This window comes from Cuculus canorus, chromosome 2 (assembly GCF_017976375.1).
Source record: "Cuculus canorus isolate bCucCan1 chromosome 2, bCucCan1.pri, whole genome shotgun sequence".
In the NCBI taxonomy this organism is placed as follows: Eukaryota; Metazoa; Chordata; class Aves; order Cuculiformes; family Cuculidae; genus Cuculus; species Cuculus canorus.
Window position 1 is genome coordinate 19,861,494 of NC_071402.1, and position 22,625 is coordinate 19,884,118.

The 22,625-nt window shown below is 39.2% G+C and overlaps 1 protein-coding gene across 2 annotated transcripts in view; it reads right to left on the bottom strand.

Annotated features, from left to right (window-relative positions):
• Nucleotides 1-21,099: 21,099 nt before the first annotated feature.
• EMC2 (ER membrane protein complex subunit 2) overlaps nt 21,100-22,625 on the bottom strand; it is a 44,668-nt gene continuing 43,142 nt past the window's right edge. For both annotated transcript variants that reach the window (XM_054058494.1, XM_054058495.1), the window contains exon 11: nt 21,100-21,869. In XM_054058494.1, coding sequence (XP_053914469.1) covers nt 21,783-21,869 — 87 coding nt within the window. In that variant the 3' untranslated portion in view covers nt 21,100-21,782. The remainder of the gene's footprint in view (nt 21,870-22,625) is intronic.

Here is a 22,625-nt window from a genome sequence, read left to right on the forward strand (position 1 = left end):
AAAATCTGCCAGGTAGGTAGAATCATAGAATCATAGAATAATTTGGGTTGAAGGGACCTTAAAGATCAACTAATTCCAACCCCCCTGCCATGGACAGGGTCATCCCACTGGATCAGGCTGCCCAAGGCCCCATCCAACCTGGCCTTGAACACCTCCAGGGATGGGGCAGCCACAATCTTCCTGGGCAACCCGTGCCAGTGCCTCACCACCCTCAATGTGAAGAATTTCTTCCTAATGTCTAATCTAAATCTTCCCCTTTCCAATTTAAAGCTATTCCTTCTCATTCTATCACTACATGCCCTTGTAAAAAGTCCCTCCCGAGCTTTCTTGTAGGTCCCCTTTAGGCATTGGAAGGCCACTATAAGGTGTCCTGGGAGCCTTCTCTTCTCCAGGCTCAACAAGCCCAACTCTCTCAGCCTGTCCTCGTGTGGAAGGTGCTCCAGCCCTATGACCATCTTTGTAGCCCTCCTCTGGACTCGTTCCAACAGTTCCACATACTTCTTATGTTGAGGATTCCAGAACTGGACTCAGTATGCCAGGTGGGGTCTCACAAGAGCAGAGAGGGAGGAAAAGCCACATCTGAAAGATACTAGGCAGACTGCAACGCTTTGTTTTGTTTCTCCCTGCAACTTCACTCCTCTTTCTAGATGTGAAAACTTTGAAAGTTGTGGGGCTTGTCAGTTAGATGGTGTGAGAGACACGTGGTGCTGCTATCTGCAGGAATCATGATGGAGGGCAGGATTTGAGGCTGGGAGGCTGGTATGCCACTTTGTAGTATAAAGGGAACAAGATATCTCAGCTACATACAGACCCTCAGTGAATGGAACCAGGTTATAACGAGAGAACAAATTTTTGTCTTCCTTCGTCAGATGCACACATAGCTGCTGCTGTTTTGTCACATAAAATGTGCCAGTTTGTGTTTTGGCTTTGCACAGCTCAGCTTCTGTCCATGCAGCTATACCTTTCTTCTCTTTCCTTCACCCATGTTGGCTCTTGGAACAGTCCCTTGACCATCCTCTTCCCTAGACTGCTGGACATGTCCTTTCCATGGGCAGTCTTCTATGAAGAAACAATGTGATAAGAGTTATGCCATACAATTGACTGCACAGCAGTTGTTTAGTTTATCAGAAGTTGTAAAGACTAGTTTAGTTTACCAGACCAGTTTTACTTTACTAGAGGTGACCTGAAACATCCCTGTTGCTGGGAGAAGCAGAGAGGTGGAGGGAGTTTGCAAAAGAAGCCTCCTGAACAAATCCAAGGATTAACTAATTCTCAAGAAACAGCATTACCAAAAGCCTACCCCAATGCATATTTAATACTAGTTGGAAAAAATTCAGCAAAGGACAATTTTCTGCATTAAGCCGTGGGCCTGCCCTTCCACACACTGCACACTGTAGGGCTGATCAGATCCATTTTACTGGTGACATAGCACTTCATACATATTAATCAATCATTCTGGTACTAGAGAGAAGCAAGCAAGCCCACTGACTCTGTTTTACTGGGAAAATAGGGCCAGATTCTTTCATGAAGCTGTAAGCTCATTGCAAAAGTCACACCTTAAATTTCCCCTGATTATTAGTATTTATTATCTGCCCAACAATGCAGCCAATGCACCCCAAGCCTTAGTGTATGAGGTGCTATATACAAAACTAGAACAAAAAGATGTTCCCATGCTCCAATGAGCTTATTCTGATCTGGCTGCTTAGCAATATTGAAATGTTTTGTTGAATATTAAGATTGAATAAACAGACAAGGTATGTGGCATGTACTCAAATATTTTTTAATGAAAATTTCTGACCCAAATGACCCTTGAAAGGTAGAAGCTGTCATTCTGAAAAATGCATAGGAGAAGGTGTCATCTTTTATGATGCAGAATCTGACACATTTCAAAGCGCTGGCACCAAAAGTAAGAGAGACTTGGGGACAATTTCTGGCATAAATGTTAAGGAAAACTGCCTAAACACTGGAAGAAACTGAAAAGTTTACACCTTTTTTGAGAATTTAAACTAATCTGTGGTGCTTTGGGGTATTTTCCTTTAGAATAAGTATTCTGTCTTCTATGGCACTGTACAGTACATAGAGCTTTGAGAAAGTCTCATGACACAAACCCTGCTCACCGCACTTAAGCAAACATTCTTCATATTGAATCCAACAGGGTGACTTACAAAAAGTGGAGAAGAGAACTTGGTCCATTATGTGGCTATCAGATTTTAATTACACCAATAACTGAGATGCATGGGGTATCAGTGACAGGAATACTGGACCCAGAGTGTATGATTACTCAATTACTCCAAAGTCTGTTGGATGCTTAAAGGCTAAAACAATTTTGGGTTCCTTCCAGTCACTGCATATCAGTGTCAGCTCTTCAAACAGTTTACCTTTCTCAAGAAGCTTTTGCTTACCTTATCACCTTCCCAGATCTGCTGCCTGCATTCTCCAATTACTGCACTTAACTCCAAGCCACAGTGCATATACTTTACACTTCATCTTTATCTGTTCCATTTTGGTGATGTGATATTAGGCAAACATCTTAAACTTACAGCACTGGGCTTTAAGACACTGACATCTTAGATTTATTTTACCCCAAAGCTTTCAGTTTTAGCACGAGCTCAGATGGAGCACTGAGAAAACAGAGCAGGGAGCTGTAGCCACAAATGTGGAGGCAGTTTGGCAAATGAATGCATTCTTAAAATGCAAGGCAAAAAGGGGCAAAAATTTGCAATATTCAGTAGTTCTGACCCATGAAGGAGATCACAAAATTGAAAGTTTAAATGAAAGCAGAAGCAGAAGATAATCTAAATCAAAAAGGAGAAGCAAAGGGTCTAATTAACCAAAGTTAAAGGAAATGGATAAAAGAGAATACATTAGCTGGAAATATTTCTTATTACGTTTTTTTTTAATTTCTATTTAAAAATCTTGAAGGAAAACAGCTATTCACAAAGTGAGCCAGAAATATCTATTTCCTCCATTAAACAGTTTTATCTGATTTAGGTTTACCCCGCAGTACCACTGTTTAAAATGTAATGCATCATTCAGGGAAATAACAGCCAACCCTCACACTGCTCATAAAAGGAATGTGGTTAGGTTAATATCCAAAATCAAACTTGTTTGTTCATCCTAATTTGTCACATGGGTCTTAAACTTGCTTCTATGTGCTGATAAAATGAATTTGTAATCAAGTGGCTTCTGCTGCCATTGATTATACATTTTCAGCACCAGTTATCACTTCTTACAAATACTAACTCATCTTTTCCTTGGTTTGCTGTTCCTCTGAACACTTTTCTCCTCCAAAACTGAAGGAACAGTTTTGTGATGCAAATAGAAATTTCATCAAAGACAAGTGAGACAAATTTATCACAGCCAATATATGCAGAAAACTCATATACCAATAAAGAGAAATAGTAAGAAAATCAATAATGAATATAAAATCCCAAACTCTTAAACTCTTTTTGTAATATTTTTATACTAAAATATAGATGTAATATGGAATAATAATGGACACACTGAAAATGCTGTCTAAATAAAGTGGAGGGTCTTCACATAACTTCGGAGTATTCCTAATTCTTATGCTTTCAGGGTGAGAGCTCAAGCCCACAAGCTGTCCAAGGAGGGACAGAAATGTAAATACCTCCTCGGAGGCAGGATACAGTCAAAAGTGGGTCTATGAAAGAGACTTTACAGGCACCAAAAGCATTGATTTAAAACCATCTTTGGGTTACAGACATATTCTTTAGGGAAGCACCTAAGCATTCATTTAACTATAAGCAAGTGCTTAAGTACCGTTGATGGAAAAAACATGTTTTCTTGAGAGGGTACTATCAGCACCACTGGTTGCTTAGCAGCTCTGTAAATCATATTTTTCCTGGAAGTTACCCTATTTAAAATTAAAGGCATGAAACTTTAAAATATCAAGTCCAAATCACACACACATACCCCACCCATCTATACATAAAACTAAATCATATAAAATTCATGGAATACCTTGCCCAATAAGGCCATATAAATATACTCCATTATTTAGAATTTAAGGAAAAAAACCCTCTCTAGATAGTTGCATTAGTCATTGATTGGAACTTCGCAGACTTCAGAGCTAGTAATCCAAAATCTGCCTCAAGTTAAAAAAAAAAAAATTGATGTGGTAGTAGCTAACACTATGATGGAACTCTTCTGATTGAACTATTTATCTGGTAGTGTTTCATATAATTAAACTGAAGTCTGAGTAATTTGAAAGGGTATAGTTATGGTCAGTTTTTATCTTCTAGCACTGCAGTGCTGTTGGGACTTGAATATTATGTGCAGGCAGGTTTGGAATGGGTCCAGGGTAGACCACACCAGAGTAAGTAACATCTGGTGTATAGGGCTTAGGTTTTCTAAAAGTGTGTCTGGACAGCTGTAAAATAGAAATGACATACGTCTCTGACTAAAGGCTATACGTAAAGTTGGCAGCAAGTTAATTGTGTGCTATTTGGAAAAGACTCTGTCCTCAATGGGTACAACCATCCTGGAATTTGTGTGAAGACATTCCGGTTAACGCTGTAAAGAATTTATTTTACACCAAGTGAAGGAGAAATACTTGTAAAACTTTCATCTTTGACCAGCGTTTCTCTTCATGTTTAACAAGTTGAAAAACAAAAAAAACAAAACCAAAACAAACCAGTTCTTAGACCTTGATTCAGCCCCAGGATGTTACCAACACAGACAATATACAGATGACTTCAGAAACTGCTAACATGGTATAAAGTGCTGATCTATATCAACCTAGTCATCGCTGAATTTAAACAGTATATTTTTTTACTTTAAGTTTTCAGATCAGAAACTCTTCTGTGAATTATAATGTGTAAGCCTCTGCCAGAAGTTTTCTCCCTACTTTTCTCCATACTAGTGTTCACACAACACTGCTTTCCCCTGTGAATCCATAAAATCACCTTCCTGTAGATTAGAGACAAAGCCAGGGGAAAAGACGTGCTCTCCCAACCCCTGTGCTGGTTATTTACCATACAGCATGGATGGCTGTCAATCTTGGATGGAAGGCAGTGAAGACTGAAGTTGATCACCATCAATTTCTGGCCAACTCCACTGTCAAAATGCATATTTGCACATTTTCTAAAGACAAAAAGCAAAACAGTTACTAAGTGATTATAATCACTCTTGGTGACAATGGCCAACGCTCACTTGTGTGTTTATCAGTGTCAGCCTACTCTCCTTTCCTTACCCAAAATGTTTGTTGCATCCCCTGTTGCATGCTGTCTTAATTAGAAACGCCCTTGGGACAGGTCACGTATCACGACATATGAGGTCTGACACACAGGAAAATGAGACAAAACCTACAGCTCGGGAACAAAGAGTGGGAGGGGAGAGATAAAGAGATGGTTATAGAATGTGTGGTAACCTGTCACGGAGAGACAAGGCTCAACTTGATCATTTCCTTCAGTACGAGTGGACGTAAGTTCAAATAGAGACGTTTCCTTACCCTTGGTCACAAAATGTCAGAGTGCAAGAGCGAACAGCAAGTTAACATTAAGGCAACGCACCAACCCACAATGCCTTGTCTATGAGGCAGTTTTTAACCAATAACATCACCATGTTTGAGCACCCACCCACTCGGCTCCCTGTGATTTCTACCTCCTCCCAAAGATCAAGTCAATGCTCAAAGGAACTCATTTTTTGTTGGTAGAAGAAGTGAAAGCAAAAATGACTGAGATCCTCAACAGCCTTCTGGAAAAATGACCTGCAGAATTGGTTTTAACATTGGGAGCATTGTATGCCAGGGGTGTGCCAGCTCAGAAGGGAACTGTTTTGAAGGTGATCATAGTTGATTTTCTTCCTTCGTTAAATAAAAAGAGCCTCATTTTTTTTTGTGTCAGACCCCCTATGTCCTCAGAGCACCTTTGCAATCTAACACCTCTGTCCTTTATTGCAATGATACCCTGCAGGCAGGAAAGAGCATCTGTCCTGGCATAAGGAAAACTCCATAAAAAGGTTTCTTCATTTAGAAAGAGGTAAAGAGAAGGAAAAAGATGCATCTAAAAAATTAAAAAGATTAATTATTTGAGTGCAAGTTAGAACTTTTTTTTGAAAAATCTTATATTACATTTTCATGATTTCAGCAAAAACTCAACAATAATTTTCTATTGTTTGAATTACTTGTAAATTTCTGGTGAGAAAAAAAAATGTTGAGAAACAAGATTTGTCCAGAAAAAAAAATGCATTTTTAATAAACCCCATGTTGCCTTTTCCTAAACAAATAAGACAGAAAAGTAATCATGTCTTTGAAAGAATTTATTTAGTTGGGTCACTTCAGGTGAGCGTATGGTCAGTTTTACCATTCCCCAAGGAGAGTCAGTTTTCCCTGGGAGTGACTACAAGAGGTAGGTAGGTAGCTTAGAGCTCAGATTTCCAAGATATCTTCTACCTCGAAACTACATGTTGAGAGCATGTGACCAAATAGTACCTTCTAGGGTTTTTCAGTAGAGGAAGTTGAAATGTCTATTAATCAAGTTCAAATCAAATTTGCCTTGTTCATACCAAGACGGAGTGGAGTGACAGGAAAATGATCAGTGGTCTCTGATGGAGGAAATCTCAGTGCACCAGCTGTCTGTGTTGCACTCATTTTTAGCGTAGCTCACACTGAGGGCTCTGCCTCTTCATTTGGAGAGAGAGGGAATAATATATATTGCGTTATATATATATAAAAAAGTAAAAAATGTCTGAGGCAGTAACACTTTTTTAGAAAAATCCTACAATATGTAAAACATTCTCTTACTCATCACCTGAGAGGCCCATGGGCTCCTGCTGAGAGAAGAATCCTTCTAGCTAAACATGGGTTTGGGTGCCCAGTTAAGTTCCAGTTGTAGTAATTAAATCCAGTCAATACTTCAGTTAAGATTGGGCTGCATACATGCAACATGTTGAGTCATTTGTCCTTGAGACTGCAAGAGCTGAATCCTTCTCCTTCTGTATTGCATGAAATACAACACAATCTTGCCAAAGGAATTGCTGCATTCTGTCACCTGCCGCAGCCACCCATTCTGACACCTGCCGCAGCCACCCAGCATGGCAAAACACTGGCCTGGGCAGGTTGGTGACTCCCGCAAGGGCAGCTGCACACATGCACCCCAGCAACCATCGCTGCTCATTCCTCCCTGGCTGGAAGCCACTTTAGGAAGGTTTGTGATCTGCTGCTTTCGCAAATAGTCATAATGCAAAACTCCAAGAGATGCTCCCAAACAAAACACCTGCAAAATACACTTTCTCCAGAAATATTTTTTTCATTTAACAGCATTTGAAACCATTAAGTCAGCAAATAATAATGTTCCTGAAAGTGGAAAAAAAATAAGCCAAGCCATTTTCCTTCCAAAGTCTGAAACATAATTCAAGGCTGCAAACATTGCCAATTTTCATGCTGCAATTACATTTTTGCTGGTTTTAAATCTAAATCTGTTGCAAACTGTGATTGAGATTTTACAGTGTTATGAACTCCATATTTAAAGTCACTAATTCCAATATGTCAGATTCCTTACAATAGGCAAAATGGACCTTTAACAGCAAAGGTTTGTATTTTAAAAGGGTTAAGGAGCTTTTTACAAGGGAAATGCTCAATGCAAAGGTAAAGCAAGAAGTTATAATGCAGTAGCTCAAAATAGTATGATTTTTCCTTCAGAGCAGAAGATTGCCTATGGAAATATGCCAACTTTTCAAGTGACCAGGGTAAAGGCTGAGCAAAAATGTCGCTATCAAGAAATGAGACTGGGGAATAGGTCTGGCAGATGCTGAAATGACAGACAAGCAGCACTGCCTTATACCCACTGTCTGTCTCAGAGCTGAAGAAATGCAGAGAGATGAAGGACTGAAAATGTGAAAGGTTGGGCACATAAAGCTGTCAGTGCAACAGTGTCACTGCAGGGTTTCTCTCGAAAATGCTTCCTTCCTTGCTTGAAGCAATGCTCCTGCTTTATGAAATCACTGCAGCCATTTTGGTACAGGCAATGTTAACACAGATTATTTGCTAACATTATGCTCTTGCATCACCATCTTGTGCTGTCAGCTTGTGCTGAATAAATTCAGTCACAAATCAAAATCTTCCTTAAGAAGACACAGCTCTATCCACTGTGCTTCAGAGCTGCCCACCTGCCTGTTTCTGAGGTACCAGTGCCACGAGCTGCTTACCTCTAAAGCCTTCTCTGCAACGGGATCTTATCTGGTGGAAAATTCATCCCTCCTTTCAGCTCTACATACACATCATCTGAAAGGAGGAAATGCTTTTAAATAGTAACAGCTTATTATTTCATTGCTTTTTTGCTTTTAAATGGAAAATACTATTACTCGCAAAGTATTTACAGCTTTTCTTATCCATCTGAGAATATTCTTCCCGATTTGAAATATAAGGAGCATGAAAGAGGTCCAGCTACAACTTGAAGCTCAGATCAGCTTTCAGTTAACACCATGGCCAGAGGTGGCTTCACACTGACCTGTAATTCAAGAAAAGCTTGATCAATTTCTATAAGGCCCAAATTCCTAGAAGGTTAAGAAAAAGGCAAACAGATTTTCTATAATAAATTTTGGAAAGAGTGAAAACAATGACATAAAACCACATCCTGAGGTGACCTATAAGCAGATTCACTGCAAGCTGCAGTGGTGGGCTACTGGAGGGAAAAACGCAAAGCCTATTTCTACAGCAGTACATTCAAGGCTTGCCTGAACCCCCTCACCAAGCAGACCTTGCCTCACACCCACACTGGCTGGACAAAGGCAGGCCTTTGCCCAAAGACAGAAGGTAACTCCTTTTTGTGACTGAACATCAGGAACAAAAGCCTGGGCTCTCAGTAGCGTGGGTCAACACATACACCAGCATGTACCTGCCCCATGGGGACACAGCATTACAGATTGGCAGTCATCCTGTGCTTCCAGGGTCCCTTCATTTGCTGTCTGTGGTTAGAGAGGTTTTAGATATTATCTCTAATAAGCTTCCATGGAGTAAATGTTTTTATGTCTTCCTGACAGTGTTTCTCACCCCAATGATGCCTTCCTGGCCACACATTGGCTCCTCTCGCCTTCCTACAGAGAAGGCCAAACACGTCCCTCCTGACTGTTGACCTGGCCAGAGCAGTACATCATTACAAATTTGCTCCTTCCCAAAAGACATGAGTGGCCTTTGCTACTTTCTATAAGGATTGTAACTTTCACCTGTAAAAAGTTATGCTCACATGCAAAAACTTATCATAGCTACTGCTCCAGTGCATACATCCAGCCATGGGATCCGCTTAACCAAAACCTGTTTCAAGTCAACATAAACTGAACTGAAATCAATGCAATAGTTTACCCAATGTAATTACAGTGGATTAGGTTTAATTTCTCATTTAGCTAACTGTGGCGAGCACTCAGCACCACCATGACAGCCTCCACCTATGAACGAAGCACCTCACTGCTGGTTCTTCTCCCTGCATAGTTCTCTGTGTGTGTAGCAACGGCTGGTGATTTCCTTGGCTGACTTAGCTACTATATGAACAATTTGAGCAGATTATCAGGGTAGTTAATGTCCTAGCTTCATCTCTCTCAACATCCATCCATACAATGGTTAATGACTACTTTTACATAGACGCTTTGCATGTGAGTTTTCAAAAGCTCTCACTCTCTGCAAACCTGAATGCCATGTTTTCAAACTAGTCACATAGAAAAACCACACAGCATAACGAAAACCCAACAACATCTCTGAATTACTTCTGCAGAAAGACTCTTTCCTTAGACCTGAAGCCTGCTATTGAATTCTTGCTAAAGCAATAGTCCCAATAAAAAAGCATAGGATACGAGGAGGAAGGTAATACAGCACCACAAATAACACATAGTAGAAGTTTATGGTTGCAGCCATAAATTGACAACTCTCACAAACAGGTCATGAGGTTTATCCCATCCTCACACTAAGAAGAGTGAAGCCTTCGCTGCATTCCCATTCAACCGTTCCACTTTCCAGTGTGCAACGTACCGAATGCCACACTTTCCAGGTACTCTGTGGGTACCTCTGGGGCATGTTCCTCATGGGATTTGCTTTTAAATATAGCAGAAGGCTGGCATTCAAAAGCATGCTGGGCCTCCAAGCTTCAGGAGCACATGTGGGATTTGTCCCCCAGACAAAAATCCTCTGTACAGCTTGGCTCTGGGGAGGGCTCTCTCACAAATAACAAGCACAGCTAGTTCGGATATACTATACCTCATCAAGTAGATGGTTTATCAGGACTTAAACCTCACTATACCTCATAAACATGTCCTTTCAAAGAGAACTCATAAACTGGAAACAACACATCCTGCAAAGGGGAAAGTGTGGCCTACAGTTAACTTATTTATTCCTGTCTAACATACTACAGACGGCCTGATTTTTTACAGCATTACATGTTTTGAACCTTTTCAGTAAAGTGGAGGTTTCTCATTTCAGCCTAACTGCTGTTAATCTGTTCCAAATGTTAACATCGCAAATAAGGTCTGGTTACCATCTCTGCCCCAAGTCGATAATAGGAACAGAGCTGATCAGCATCTGGTTTAGTTCAGAGTACAACTTGCTGCCTAATACTGCAGAATTTAGGTTGGAAGATGGTTGCATTTCATGAACACCACAAAAAAAATTAAACTAACAACACTCACATACAGTCATGTGTCATTTATTGCTCTATAGGCTTGCTAAAGATGGAATATCGCATTACTAATTTTGGCAAATTCCAGCACACATAAACAGGCCAAAATCTCTCAGCATAAATTATACCAGAGCTGCCTAATGATAATTAAAAAAATCAGTCACTTACTTTCCAGACTTGTGATGGATAAATAGTTTAAAAATAAGAGAAAATTTTAAATCAGTTTCTCATTTCTGTCTTCTGAACACACACTTGAATCGTTATGCATCTGATTCATTGCAATTCAGTTGCAATACGGCACTTTCAATATATATAAAACTATTATTATAAATTAAAATGGTCTAAAGTAGATTTATAGAATACAAATCGGTATTTTAACAGAATATAATCACTCACAACACCAAGTTCACGTTTAGCTCAAAATAAAACCTCCTGCTGAGTTAAACCAGAGCTGAATCCAACTCCCAGCATACAGAACAATCTATCTCAGAATTAGCTGTGACCCTTGTAACATTTAGAAACACTTCTCCATTTTTCCTTTCCTTTTTTTGTACTTTATTACAAATTCCTTTACTGTGTGATCTATTATTTTGCGGTTGATCATATAAAAAGTCTGCATGCAACGTAATTCAACTACAAATCTTTTCTTAATCTAGATGGTCAATTATCTTTTATAAACTCAGTGAAGACTACAGGATCAAAAGCTCTTGACATGTATAGGAAATAAACCATGAATAATTAATGAAAATTTTAGGTTAGCAAGACATGCTAACTTATATCCATTAACTATTTTTAACAATACCCATCAATATAGCACATCCATCAACAATTCATAACTGTTTGAGCAAAAAAATTAATAACCACTTCAAATATTAAAAGACCATTTTCTTTAAACAAATGCATAGAATGCTTAAAACATCTGGAACCTGTATAAGATGTACATGAATTCTGCCAAATTTACCCTACGCTTTCCTGTCACCCAAAACACTGACTGGGGTGACCCACATGACATAAGTTTTTTAAATGAATTGAGAAATGACTGGACACTAAGGTTACTTCTTTCCCCAGACAGGTGTAGCTGGTCATTCAGCCAACTAGTAATACAATATTCAAGAAATTAAGCAAGATAAAACTGATAAGCACTGTATTAATTTTGTGGCAACATGTACGAGCAGTGATTTTTTTGAGATTCCAATGATCCTATTTTACATTGGAGAAATCTGAAGCAGAAAAAGCCTACATTACTGAACTGCATCATGATGCAGAGCCAAGTCAATAACAGAACTCACAAAACTACACTATAGCCAACATTTTAGCAAGATATTTCTCATTGTAACAGATTGAGTAATTCCCCTTTCACTCCACAAAGGGAAGAATAATTAATCAAAGAAAATTTCTAGGAAAGGCATCTATTTTCTGCACACATTTCATCAGAGAGATTTTAAACTACTTAAGGGGGGAGGGGAGAAGTAATCACCCTACAGACTGAACGGCTTGGGAGGTAAAGACACATTCCTAATAAGACAAATATCAGCATAATAAGGAAAACTCATCCCGTCTATAATCACATACAAAACCCCAAATCCACCATCCTTCAGTAGACAAACGTTTTAATATCCATCATTGCTGAAATGGCATGCATCTGCCTTACCAGCACAAGCTACTCTCCTTTGCCCACTGAGCCAAGTGACGAAACTAGAAGGTGTGAAATTAATTGATTGTGAGGAAGTGAATATGGGTCCATAAGCCTGAAAGATTGTTCAGTTCATTCAAGCTCAGTTATCACTCCAGTATTTCCTGATAGATCAAGTTCTCCATAACAGAAAGGTGAAGTGTCTATACAACGTTTCTCCTCCTTTCAAACTGCCAAGAGAAGGAAGACTTACTAGGCTGACCCATATATTCAGCTCCCACTGACCTGTACAGAAGTGGGGATCTTTCTTCTCACCTTTCTTGTCCTTTAAGCTTCTTAGAAGTAATTTTCCATATATTGTTTTTACAAAATACAGAAATTAATTCAAATCACCAGAGGCATCAACATAATTTCTTATTTTTTCTCTGGATGTTCCTCCTCATACATAGGAATGTCTGTCAGGTGAACATATTTCCTGGCTTCTTTTTTTCACGGACATTATCTGAGCTGCAGCCTGCCCCTGCAAATATCCACACATGCCATGACTTTCTTTATCAGTGGATAAAGCTGGGAACCAGGCTCTGCAGAGACAGCAAGGATTTCAGAACTTTCTTCACCTGGATAATCTAAACTTGAGGAAACCAGGTTGACTTTGGTCCCTGTAGATAGCTCAGTCTGCACTGCCTTTTCGCAGATTTTCACACAGGGCTCTCTCCTTCCCTCATTCTTTAGGATAGAATCAGTTAAGCATGAGCTTCCTCTCAGCAGCTACACTCCCCTCTGCCTCCACCTTGACTCCTCTCTGGGGAAAAAAAAAAAAAAAAAAAAAAAGTGGTTTTTCCCCTCATACCTCCTCCAAAGAGCAGCCACAAGTCAAGAGGTGTCTCTTCCTCCAGAGAGGAAAAGAAGACAGTCAGGACGAGCAGCTGGGTGCTGCTCTTACGGTAGGCTATAAAGAAGAGGGGGGAAGGCTACGGGGAACAGAGCTGCCCAAATCCACACATGAACCCTGACCTTTCCCTTGCGAGATACTGTTTGTATGGAAAGCTGTGAAGGTGGGCAGGCTGCTCAGAGTAAAACTGCCCACCTTTGCCTTTTCAGACACAGGCAAAGTTCCATGAAATCGCATATTCTGTGCAGCTGCCTCCATTGACTGCTGTCCTGAGCTGCCTCGAATCCAAAAGCAAGCAAAGAAAGGGAGCAGACATCGAGAGTAGATTAGTGTTTTCCTTTTTCCTGTAAAGTTCCAGATTTCTTAGCTAGAAAAGACAGGAGTTACTTGATTTTTTTTAATGCCTCTGAGTCATCGTATATTAAATGCTAAAGTCTAAGTCCTTTTGTGAAAGATCACAATTAATAGTGAAGTCATTAGGACCCATAAACCCCAGATGCTTTCCATCGAAAAGCGTTTGTTTCACTGGAGTGTACTCAGGATTAGGTTTATATTAGAGAATTTTAGTGAGAGAGAAACCCACCTCATCAAAGCTATTGGCTAGTCTCTCCTATTGGGTTCTCTCATTTTCCAATCATCCTTAGGCCAGAGACTGACTCAGCAACATGATGGTTAAGTCACTTGCCGGGAATATGAGAAACTCAACTTCAAAGTCTTTCTCTTAATCAGGTAGACAAATTAAATCTCGATCTCCTACAAACCAGGGAAATGACTCAGTCACTAGGTTACTGGTAGTCCAGTGTCTATTCAGCTTTGCGGGTATGGGTCTTTCAGCAATGAAAAGGTTTCTGGCTTTTTTCAAATATGGAACAAAACCAGAAGTCAAACCACAAATTTATTGTAAACCAAAATTTTTGCATTCTGGCCAGTCCTCCATACTCTCACTTCCCATTTAAATAGTTTTCTTCATTCACGGTGTTTGTGCTCCCCTTCCTCCCACCTCAAGTGGCACCGAGAGTTGGTTCCACAGCTTTCTTCACATCACTGGGGACATGACAGCAGATGGACATCATCCTGACACCTTCTGCTCTTTTGTTTCATCTACCTGAGGTGTTCAGAAATAGGTGAACATAGCCAATATCTGGCAGCCTTTTGGATTTTTTTTTGTTCAGTGCCAAAGAACACACCCACCAGTTCTCACCCACCACTGAAAATGAAATAGGAGAAAACAACAGAAAAAAAACACAACTCTGGCGTGACCAGACGTCATCCCTTAGTTCTCACGCATGTAATGGTTGGCCACAGACAGAAACCCTGCCCCCAAAAAACACCACAAATACGTAACTGGTGGGACATAACAGGCGAGAGACAGCAGGAATGGATGAAGCATGAAGAAAAAAGACTACGTGGCTTCAAAGCCCAGCAGATCACAGGCTTTCTTACATCTCCTCTATTTCAAGTAGACCTTTTGATTCACTGAATTCTATCATTTCCAGCTTGTGAAGCCTTTCTTGCATTATTTCATTTAAAATATTGTTTTTGATGCACTAGTCAGCAGTCACTTCTGTTGCTTGCTTCATATGTTTTTACACATCGATGGCCATATATGAAAAGGCACTTTTCAATTGTTTACAAACATGCAGCCAGGGCAATTTAGACAACTCTCTATTCTGCTTCCACTTAGGAGTCTGCCAAACAAAAGACTAAAAAAGGGGAAAAAAAAAGGAAAAGATCGGTGCCTAAATTTAAGAATCAAATCCACGTCTAAGCACTTAAGCACTCAAATATGTGGCCTGATTTTTAAAAAGATTTGGAATGAAAAAGGTACCAGCAAGGCCAAATGGGAGCCAATGACTTGAAGAACTCCATCTCTTATTTTGTTGCATAAATAGCAATCCAGGAATAGGGCCCAGCAGCTCATTTTAAACAAAATATTTGTATGTATGCTGGCTAGAGTTGGAGGGAGTAAATTGGATCATTGATCCCCTCTGAACTGGCAAACCACTGGAATATTATAAAAAGTACTATTCGTATTATAAAAGAATTCAGAAGATTGAATACAACAGTTGGGCATTGAAAAGACACGAGAAAGGTGAATATTAGAGCAGAGTAAGATAGACAGAGGCAGCCCAGGTGCTCTCAGGCTGGAACCCACATAACACACTGCTCCTTGCACCAACCTTGGACACCCACCAGCCTGTTAGACTCCTACCCCTAAAAATTTGCTGTCTAGTTAGGCAGCTGAAATACAAGTATCAACCACCTTAAATAAACTTTCCTTGCAGAGGGCTTTTCCTTCAGCAAACTACATAAAAAAAGGCCTAATGAGAAACAGACGTAAATCTCTCGCTAGACTTCTTCGTCCAATGCCCTCCCAAAGTGATGGTATCACGTATTGATCTGCTCTCTAAGTTTGCTCCCATGTGGCAGCCTCTACATCTCTGCTTTACTGAGATGGTTTGTACATGGAAAACCCTTGACGTTCCTTGAAACTACTCTGATAATAGTTGTAGCTGTTTCTTCCACACACCTAATCAGGCTCAAAATTACCTGAATACAGGAGCTTCCCAAGAGAAGTAAATTATCTGTATTAGCAAAGGCTTCTTTCTCAGTCTGGGCGGTGCCTACACTTAACTAAATCAAAGTTTACTTAAAAGCTTCTGAGAGCTTTTGGCTCCAAGCAGACATCACATTTCTGGGAATTTTTGATCAAAAAGCTTGGCATGGCTACAATTACAATATTGTTCATGTCACTAAAAGTTATTGATATGTTTAAAACAGAAATTCTGTGTTCATTTTATATACAATTTATCTCAATTGCAGTCAGAAAGACCAAGATATTTATAGGTTATTCAGACTTTTCATCCTCCCTTTGAATCTTTCAACTGTGTTTCCAGCTTACAATAAAGCCTATTAATAATGTCCAAGCAGTCCATACAATAAACATTCAATAAAAAAATGAAAGGAATAACAACGTTGATTACACAATTAAATGGACGCAGCAGCTATTGAATTTTAATAGACCTATTAATAAGTTTTCATGGGTTTCATTCTTGATCCTAAGTTAAACAGAACAGAGTGCAGCAGCTGTCCAGGGAGAGAGATACTGCTTTACTGGGTAGATTTCTTACACTACTGCCCACATCTTGATCCATCCACATTTACAAGATTTCCAAAGTCTAAACTGAAACAAATGTTCTCAGACAGCCAGTGACAGCTTTGAGTGTCGTATCTGCATTTAATGGAATAAAACACACAAACCAAATTGTCAGACACACCACTGTGTCAAGATCAATTACCTCAATAAACAGAAGTAATGGTTAATTTTACTTGCTGTTCACTTTTTTTGAAACTACTTCGGTGTTGACTTTTGCAGTTTCTTCCCAGGAGGATTACATCTGCCTGGTTTAAAGTTTCACTTCCAAACACCATGTCCAAAAGCTAAAAGCTTTCCACAAGAAGAACTGTATAGATTTGGGAAAATATCCTTCATTCTTTGGAGAGAATTAACCTTGATCTTAACAGGAATCTCATTTATGCAATCACCCTCTACAGGACAAGTAGTGGTTCCATTGCTGATGCAAATAGGTCATGACCTGCCATGATGGAAGCCCATCGGGAACGTTCATTTCCCATGTGAGCCGTCACTCTAAATGTGCCTTTATCCACTGGTAGCCCTGAGGCATATGCCTACACCCTAGCCAAATGGCATGAATGAACCCTAACACCAATAAGGTCACATTGAAAGTAGTTAAAATACATTGGGAGGAGGAAAAAACCATTATTTTTTTTGCACAATTTCAATTTTTTATGTCAATACAGCCTTGCGCTTCTAGTTATTTATGCAGCATAATTTGTTCTTTTACAGGTAAGAGAACTACTGGAACTATGCTGATTCAGGCAAGCTCAAAAGGTGGCTTTTCCTCCTTCCAGCCATTTCTTTGACCTACGATAAAGGGCCTCCCATGTGGAAGTGTTTTCTCTATGTTATTCACTCCATGCTCTTCCTCCCCCCCACCCCGAGAAAGGTCCAGTTACTGCGAGAACTAAACTGCAGTCACCAGGATAACATCGGTAACGGATCTTTCTATGCATTTGTGTATCTCAGCACAGATAAAATCCACTCTCTTACATCCTTTGTCAAACACCCACAAATGAGCTATGTAGACTGCAGATGTTTAATAGGACAGGTCTGCTGGTCTGATGTCCTTTCAGTCCAAGGCAAAGGCTTACACACTGACCTTCAGGTGTGCACTGGTGATTGAGTGCATTGAAGCTAAGAATGTGCAAAACCTTCACAGATCCAGGACCAATAACAGCAAACCGATCCACCCGTACCTTCACCTCCACACCTACCAGAAGTGAGACTGGTAGGGCACCACACTGGCACCAGTCTTCTGCAAGATTCCTGCCACGCAGAGGCCAAGGGGAGGAAAGTAAAATTGAGAAAACAGACGCTAGTAGGGGCAGAAACCTGCAGGCAGACTGATGACAATATGCAGCCCTACCGATGGTTGGGTGGAGATTCCTGTGCTGTGGTCGGGTCTCTCAGCACACACATCTGAGCATCAACTCTGTAGACTCCAGGCTGTGCCGGTCTCTTTTCAGTTGTGATGGCGCCTGCTCACCAGGAACGCTCACGTGTGGGATCCTAACTGCAGATGAATGTCAGGCGTCTTCTTTGCGACTTGCTGTAGGAAGTTCTACTATGGCATATGGGTCGAACAGGCCTTTGTGCTCTCTCCAGCGTTACTTCCTTCTAGACAAGCATTAAAAGGATTGTATTGCTTTATACAGGGGATTTCCTCATCACAGAACAAAATAAATTCCTCTGTGCCCTGATAAAAGTTCTCCATCTCACATCCAGCGGCTGAAAAACAATTTTCTCTACCAGAGAAGTTTTGGGGGAGGGTTGTTTTCTGTTTGGGGTTGGGTTGTTTGTGTGGGGTGGTGCCTGGGGTTTTTGGGGGTGGATTTTTTGGTTTTTTTTTTTTTTTTTTTGTTGGGTTGGTTTTGTTTGGGGGTTTGTCATTCAGGGGTTTTCTTTGTTGTTGTTTCGCTGTTTTAAGAGGCAGGTAGATTAATAACCATTTATTGCTGAAAAGTAGTCCCGGGGTTGAATCCAACCTCCAGCCTATTAAGAGGATACAGATCCACAAGGGTGCAAAGTCATTCTAGATAAGACTATTCTGCATGTAGATTGAAGTACTGTAGTTAAGCAACAGCTAGTCCTAAAATTCTATTCATGCACTAAACAATGCAAGTAATATTTCCTTTCCCTGCACACTGGGGTACGTGCACATTGCATAGCGCTGTTTCACTGGAATCTATAGTTTAGATTTTAATGGAGTGTTGGTTTTAGAGCTGAATACATGGGAGCTCTCAAGTTACAAGAATTATTATTGCAAACCTGACTGCAGCTACAGTTGGTGTTCTTGGAAGATGAGGGTGCAAGTAACAAGAAGCTAATAAATTTGTGCCAGTAAGTCAAGTTTAATTTGCTTTCCTTTTCCCCTCCCTTCTAAAGCTGGCTGAAGCACAAGTTCCACTGTAAATGCAGTGACTAGCAAACATGGATGCCATCACAAATACAGCGCTGCCAAGAGGAAGTCCTCCGTTGACTAATAACAGAGTTTCCAATAGCAACAGCAAGATATTCTGGGCACCAAACTGAAGAGATTTAGGGATATATTCTAAACAAGATGTGCTTTTTGCAGCTACAGAATACGAATTGTATAACATTTGGACAAAAGGTTTTTAAGAATCCCAGTAACTTGTATGACAAAGGCAGAAGCTGAGGTTTTCTGGCTCTTCAATGACCTTTACTTCAACAGGCAACATTAAGCTCTTGCCATCAAGACTATTAGGTATGGCTGTAAAATAATAAAGACACAAGTCATTGCTACACAGCCTGGCATTGCAAAAGTCTCAAGTTTTTTGCTGTCGACTGAAACAATAGGAAGACATAGCCTTTTATTTTGGAAAGAGGAGACTGCATGCTTGCTAATAATATTTTTGTGTAGCATTTGTCACTGTCAGGGCACAATACAGAACATAATAAGGTTCATTTGTTAACTAAGTAGTCCATTCTTTGAAAACCTATTCTTTAATGCAAGACAGCATCAGTGACATATTAAAACATCATTTACTAGAACTGGAAAAATACAAAGATCACACTATATCACGGCTGGTCTTCTGCACCCTTTGCTTGCTCAGACTGCAGGGCACTTTATATTTACCTCCTCTGCAGACACAGGATTTAATTTTTTTCATTTGAATACAAAAAAAACCTATGAATTTCCATCACTGCAATTCAATAGTTCTATCACAGACTATGCACGCATCTTCGTACGAGTAATTTATTTTATCTTTGAGGTAAACAGAAATTTATCAGAAATATTTGCTAAATCAATTTTTAAGCTCTACCATGTAGGAATTATGCCAAAATACAAGCACAAATCAAAGTGCTGAACAGTAATCTCAAAAAGACGCTGAGCAGTAGTGCAAACCAGAAGGTTTAAAGTAGCCAAATGAGGTGAGATTTGTCATCAAATCACTGAAAACAAGAAACAGAACAAACTTCCTTACAGATAAACTGATATACTTGGACACCCAAGTCTGACACTGTTATGTTAAAAGTTGCCTCTGAATAAAATATTACATAGAACATTTTCCAGTAGCATAAATGCAGAAGTCTGCTGCACAAGAACACTGCACTGCTAGTTTTTAATACCTTGGAGGTAAAACATTATGCATCACTAAGTAATTCTAGTCTACAGCACAGCTTCCCAACATTTTGTTTAGAATGCAATCAAGTTACTTGAGATATAGGTAAAACAAAAAAAAAAAGACTAATGAAGGTTTAAGACTCTAGATGGCATACTCATACACACAAAGACTACATAGCTGAACAGAAATACAGAGGTTCACCTAAGAGTTTTTCTTGGTTTTCCAACTGAAACATATATAATCTATCTGCAAATAATTTTCTGAGGCCAATTTGTGAATTACTATTATGAAGGGATCTGCACTATTTCCCCAAGTTAGAACTGGGTGATTTAATATACTACGCAGTATTTGCAGTTTTATATTTCAACCGGACTGAATTAAGTTAATTTAAGATTCCACATACAATTAATTCTCATGGCACAGCATCCATCCTGTCAGACTGTTGTACTCCAAGCTGCTTCACAGATAATGAGGATGAGATCTTACATGTTTCTTAAAGGCACAGTCTCTTGTAACCACCAGTTAAACACATTTTAAAGCTTTGAACTCATGGTGGACGTTTTTGCTGCGGCTTTGTTTTTGAGCAGGAGCTCTGCTTTGTTTTACTAGATCAAGTCTAGGGTCATAAAAGGACATTTCAGTACACAGTCTTTAACCTACCCATCTATATAGAGCAGGCAGCATAAAATGCGAAACCTGAATCTTCTCGGATGGTGGCAACAGTCATGAAAATGACATGACTATTTAGATTAGAATTTGTCAAGGGGATGTTCCTGCCATTTATGCAATCTTACTGAAGCAGTAACAGATGAAATGATAGCTGTGCTAGTGAATTGCCACAGTACACACATGAACAACATCCAGAATGATCAGAACTGCAAAATTCATTAATTATGGTGTTTGATTAATTATCTGAGTAAATAAATAAACACCTAAAACCCAAACATGATATAGATTTACAGCGCACAAGGTACTTAACGTTAATGGTATAAAACCACTTCTATCCTCCAGTAACTACAAGGAAGTTGAACAAGCTTTCTCATCCTGATAGTCCCTTGGTTACTGTGGAGAAGCCGACATCCCACAGCATACACCACAGTGAGGGGGTACCCACACCACAGTACAAAATTATTGCAGCCCAGCATGCAGCCTTGTATTCAGACGGTTTTGAAATTCATTACGTGGAACAAACGTACAACAAAAGACACACAGAAGGAATAAAATAGTGCATATGCATGTATTGATTGGAAAACTACACGGACATGGAAGCATTTGCCCACAAAGCCACACAGAAGAATGTCTTTGTCCTTAAGCCAGTACACGAGCTCCTCTGAAGCAAAGAACACAAGTAAGTTTTCTCCGTTTCTACAATACTGGTTATTAACTCATTAATAAAACCATTAACATCAACTTTTTTCTTTAATAAAGTATATTCATAATCACTTCTTGATGTATGGTAAATATTTATGAGAAAATCTACATTTGTAGCATGTTTTTACTCTTAAATATGCAAATAAGATAAAAAAATCTAACATACGTTATTCATCTACATATATAAATTCGTAATTTCCATTTCCAAGTCAAATAAATCACTGTATTTTTTTTTAATCATTTAACAAGTTTATTTCTACAAATTATGGCTTAAAAGCAGATATTGTGGATAAAAAACCCTAAGGAGATTGATGTGCAGCATGTCATTTCTTTATGTTGTCTTCATGGATAAGTTATTAATTTCAGTGAGTATCACATTTCTCATAGCAGCAATAAATAGGCATTTTACTTTTCATTTGATAGCATGTTAACCAGTACAAAATTAACTTTTATCAGAACTAGAGTAACATAACCCACAGGTCATTACAGGTTGATCGTGGAACTGGAAAAGTTAATATCAGATCTCTGCGCCAACCTAAGACTGAGTGATTTGTAGGGTCTCCAACATGTCTTCCACTGCCTTCAAAGAGTATTTAGTTTCTTTTTTACTGCGACCTGCAAACTAAATAACAAAAAAAATTTTGTTATTTGTCAGATATCAGAAATTCTGTGCTTCGGTCCTGTGCAAATAACAGTTCTAAACATTACGTACCAAAAATTAACTCAAACTACCAAAAACTTAAAAGCGCAGTCTCTTTATTGATTCAATAAAACCTAGTATCTTTACTAGAATACAAGCTATATCACCCTCTCTCTAACAAGTAACAAAAAGTACAACAGAACTCCGTTTCACTCATTTGCTCTGAATCTTAATATTCAGCACTAACAAATGCTCCTCTTTGAAATTTATCATTTATCTGACAAAAAGATCTTCCTGTTGTTTTGTTTGCTCTGTAAAGTCTAACAATTTTTATTTCAGATTTGGATTTTTCATGTGATCTTAATTATATTCATAATTTAAATAGTAGCAAGAAGTGGACTGGTTATTCACGCTAATCTAGCATTTACTTTCGTTACAGTAACACAGAAAATCTAAGATAAAATAATCCAGTCACCATGTAATTATATTTTATGACTCAAAGTAACTCTGAGTAATGACTATTTAATTGTAACCTACAAATATAACAGCATGTTCAGAGAGCATCTGAAATAAAATCTGTCTCAACAGCAAAGATACAGCTTAATAAATACTACTTATGGCTTTAGATACTACTAAGACACATGCAGTCATGTTTGCGAAGGGAAGGGGTAGAAGGGTAGGAGATGCTGATCACCCCATGCTGACCTCAAAAGGGTTTTTCTAACTGTACTGATGACT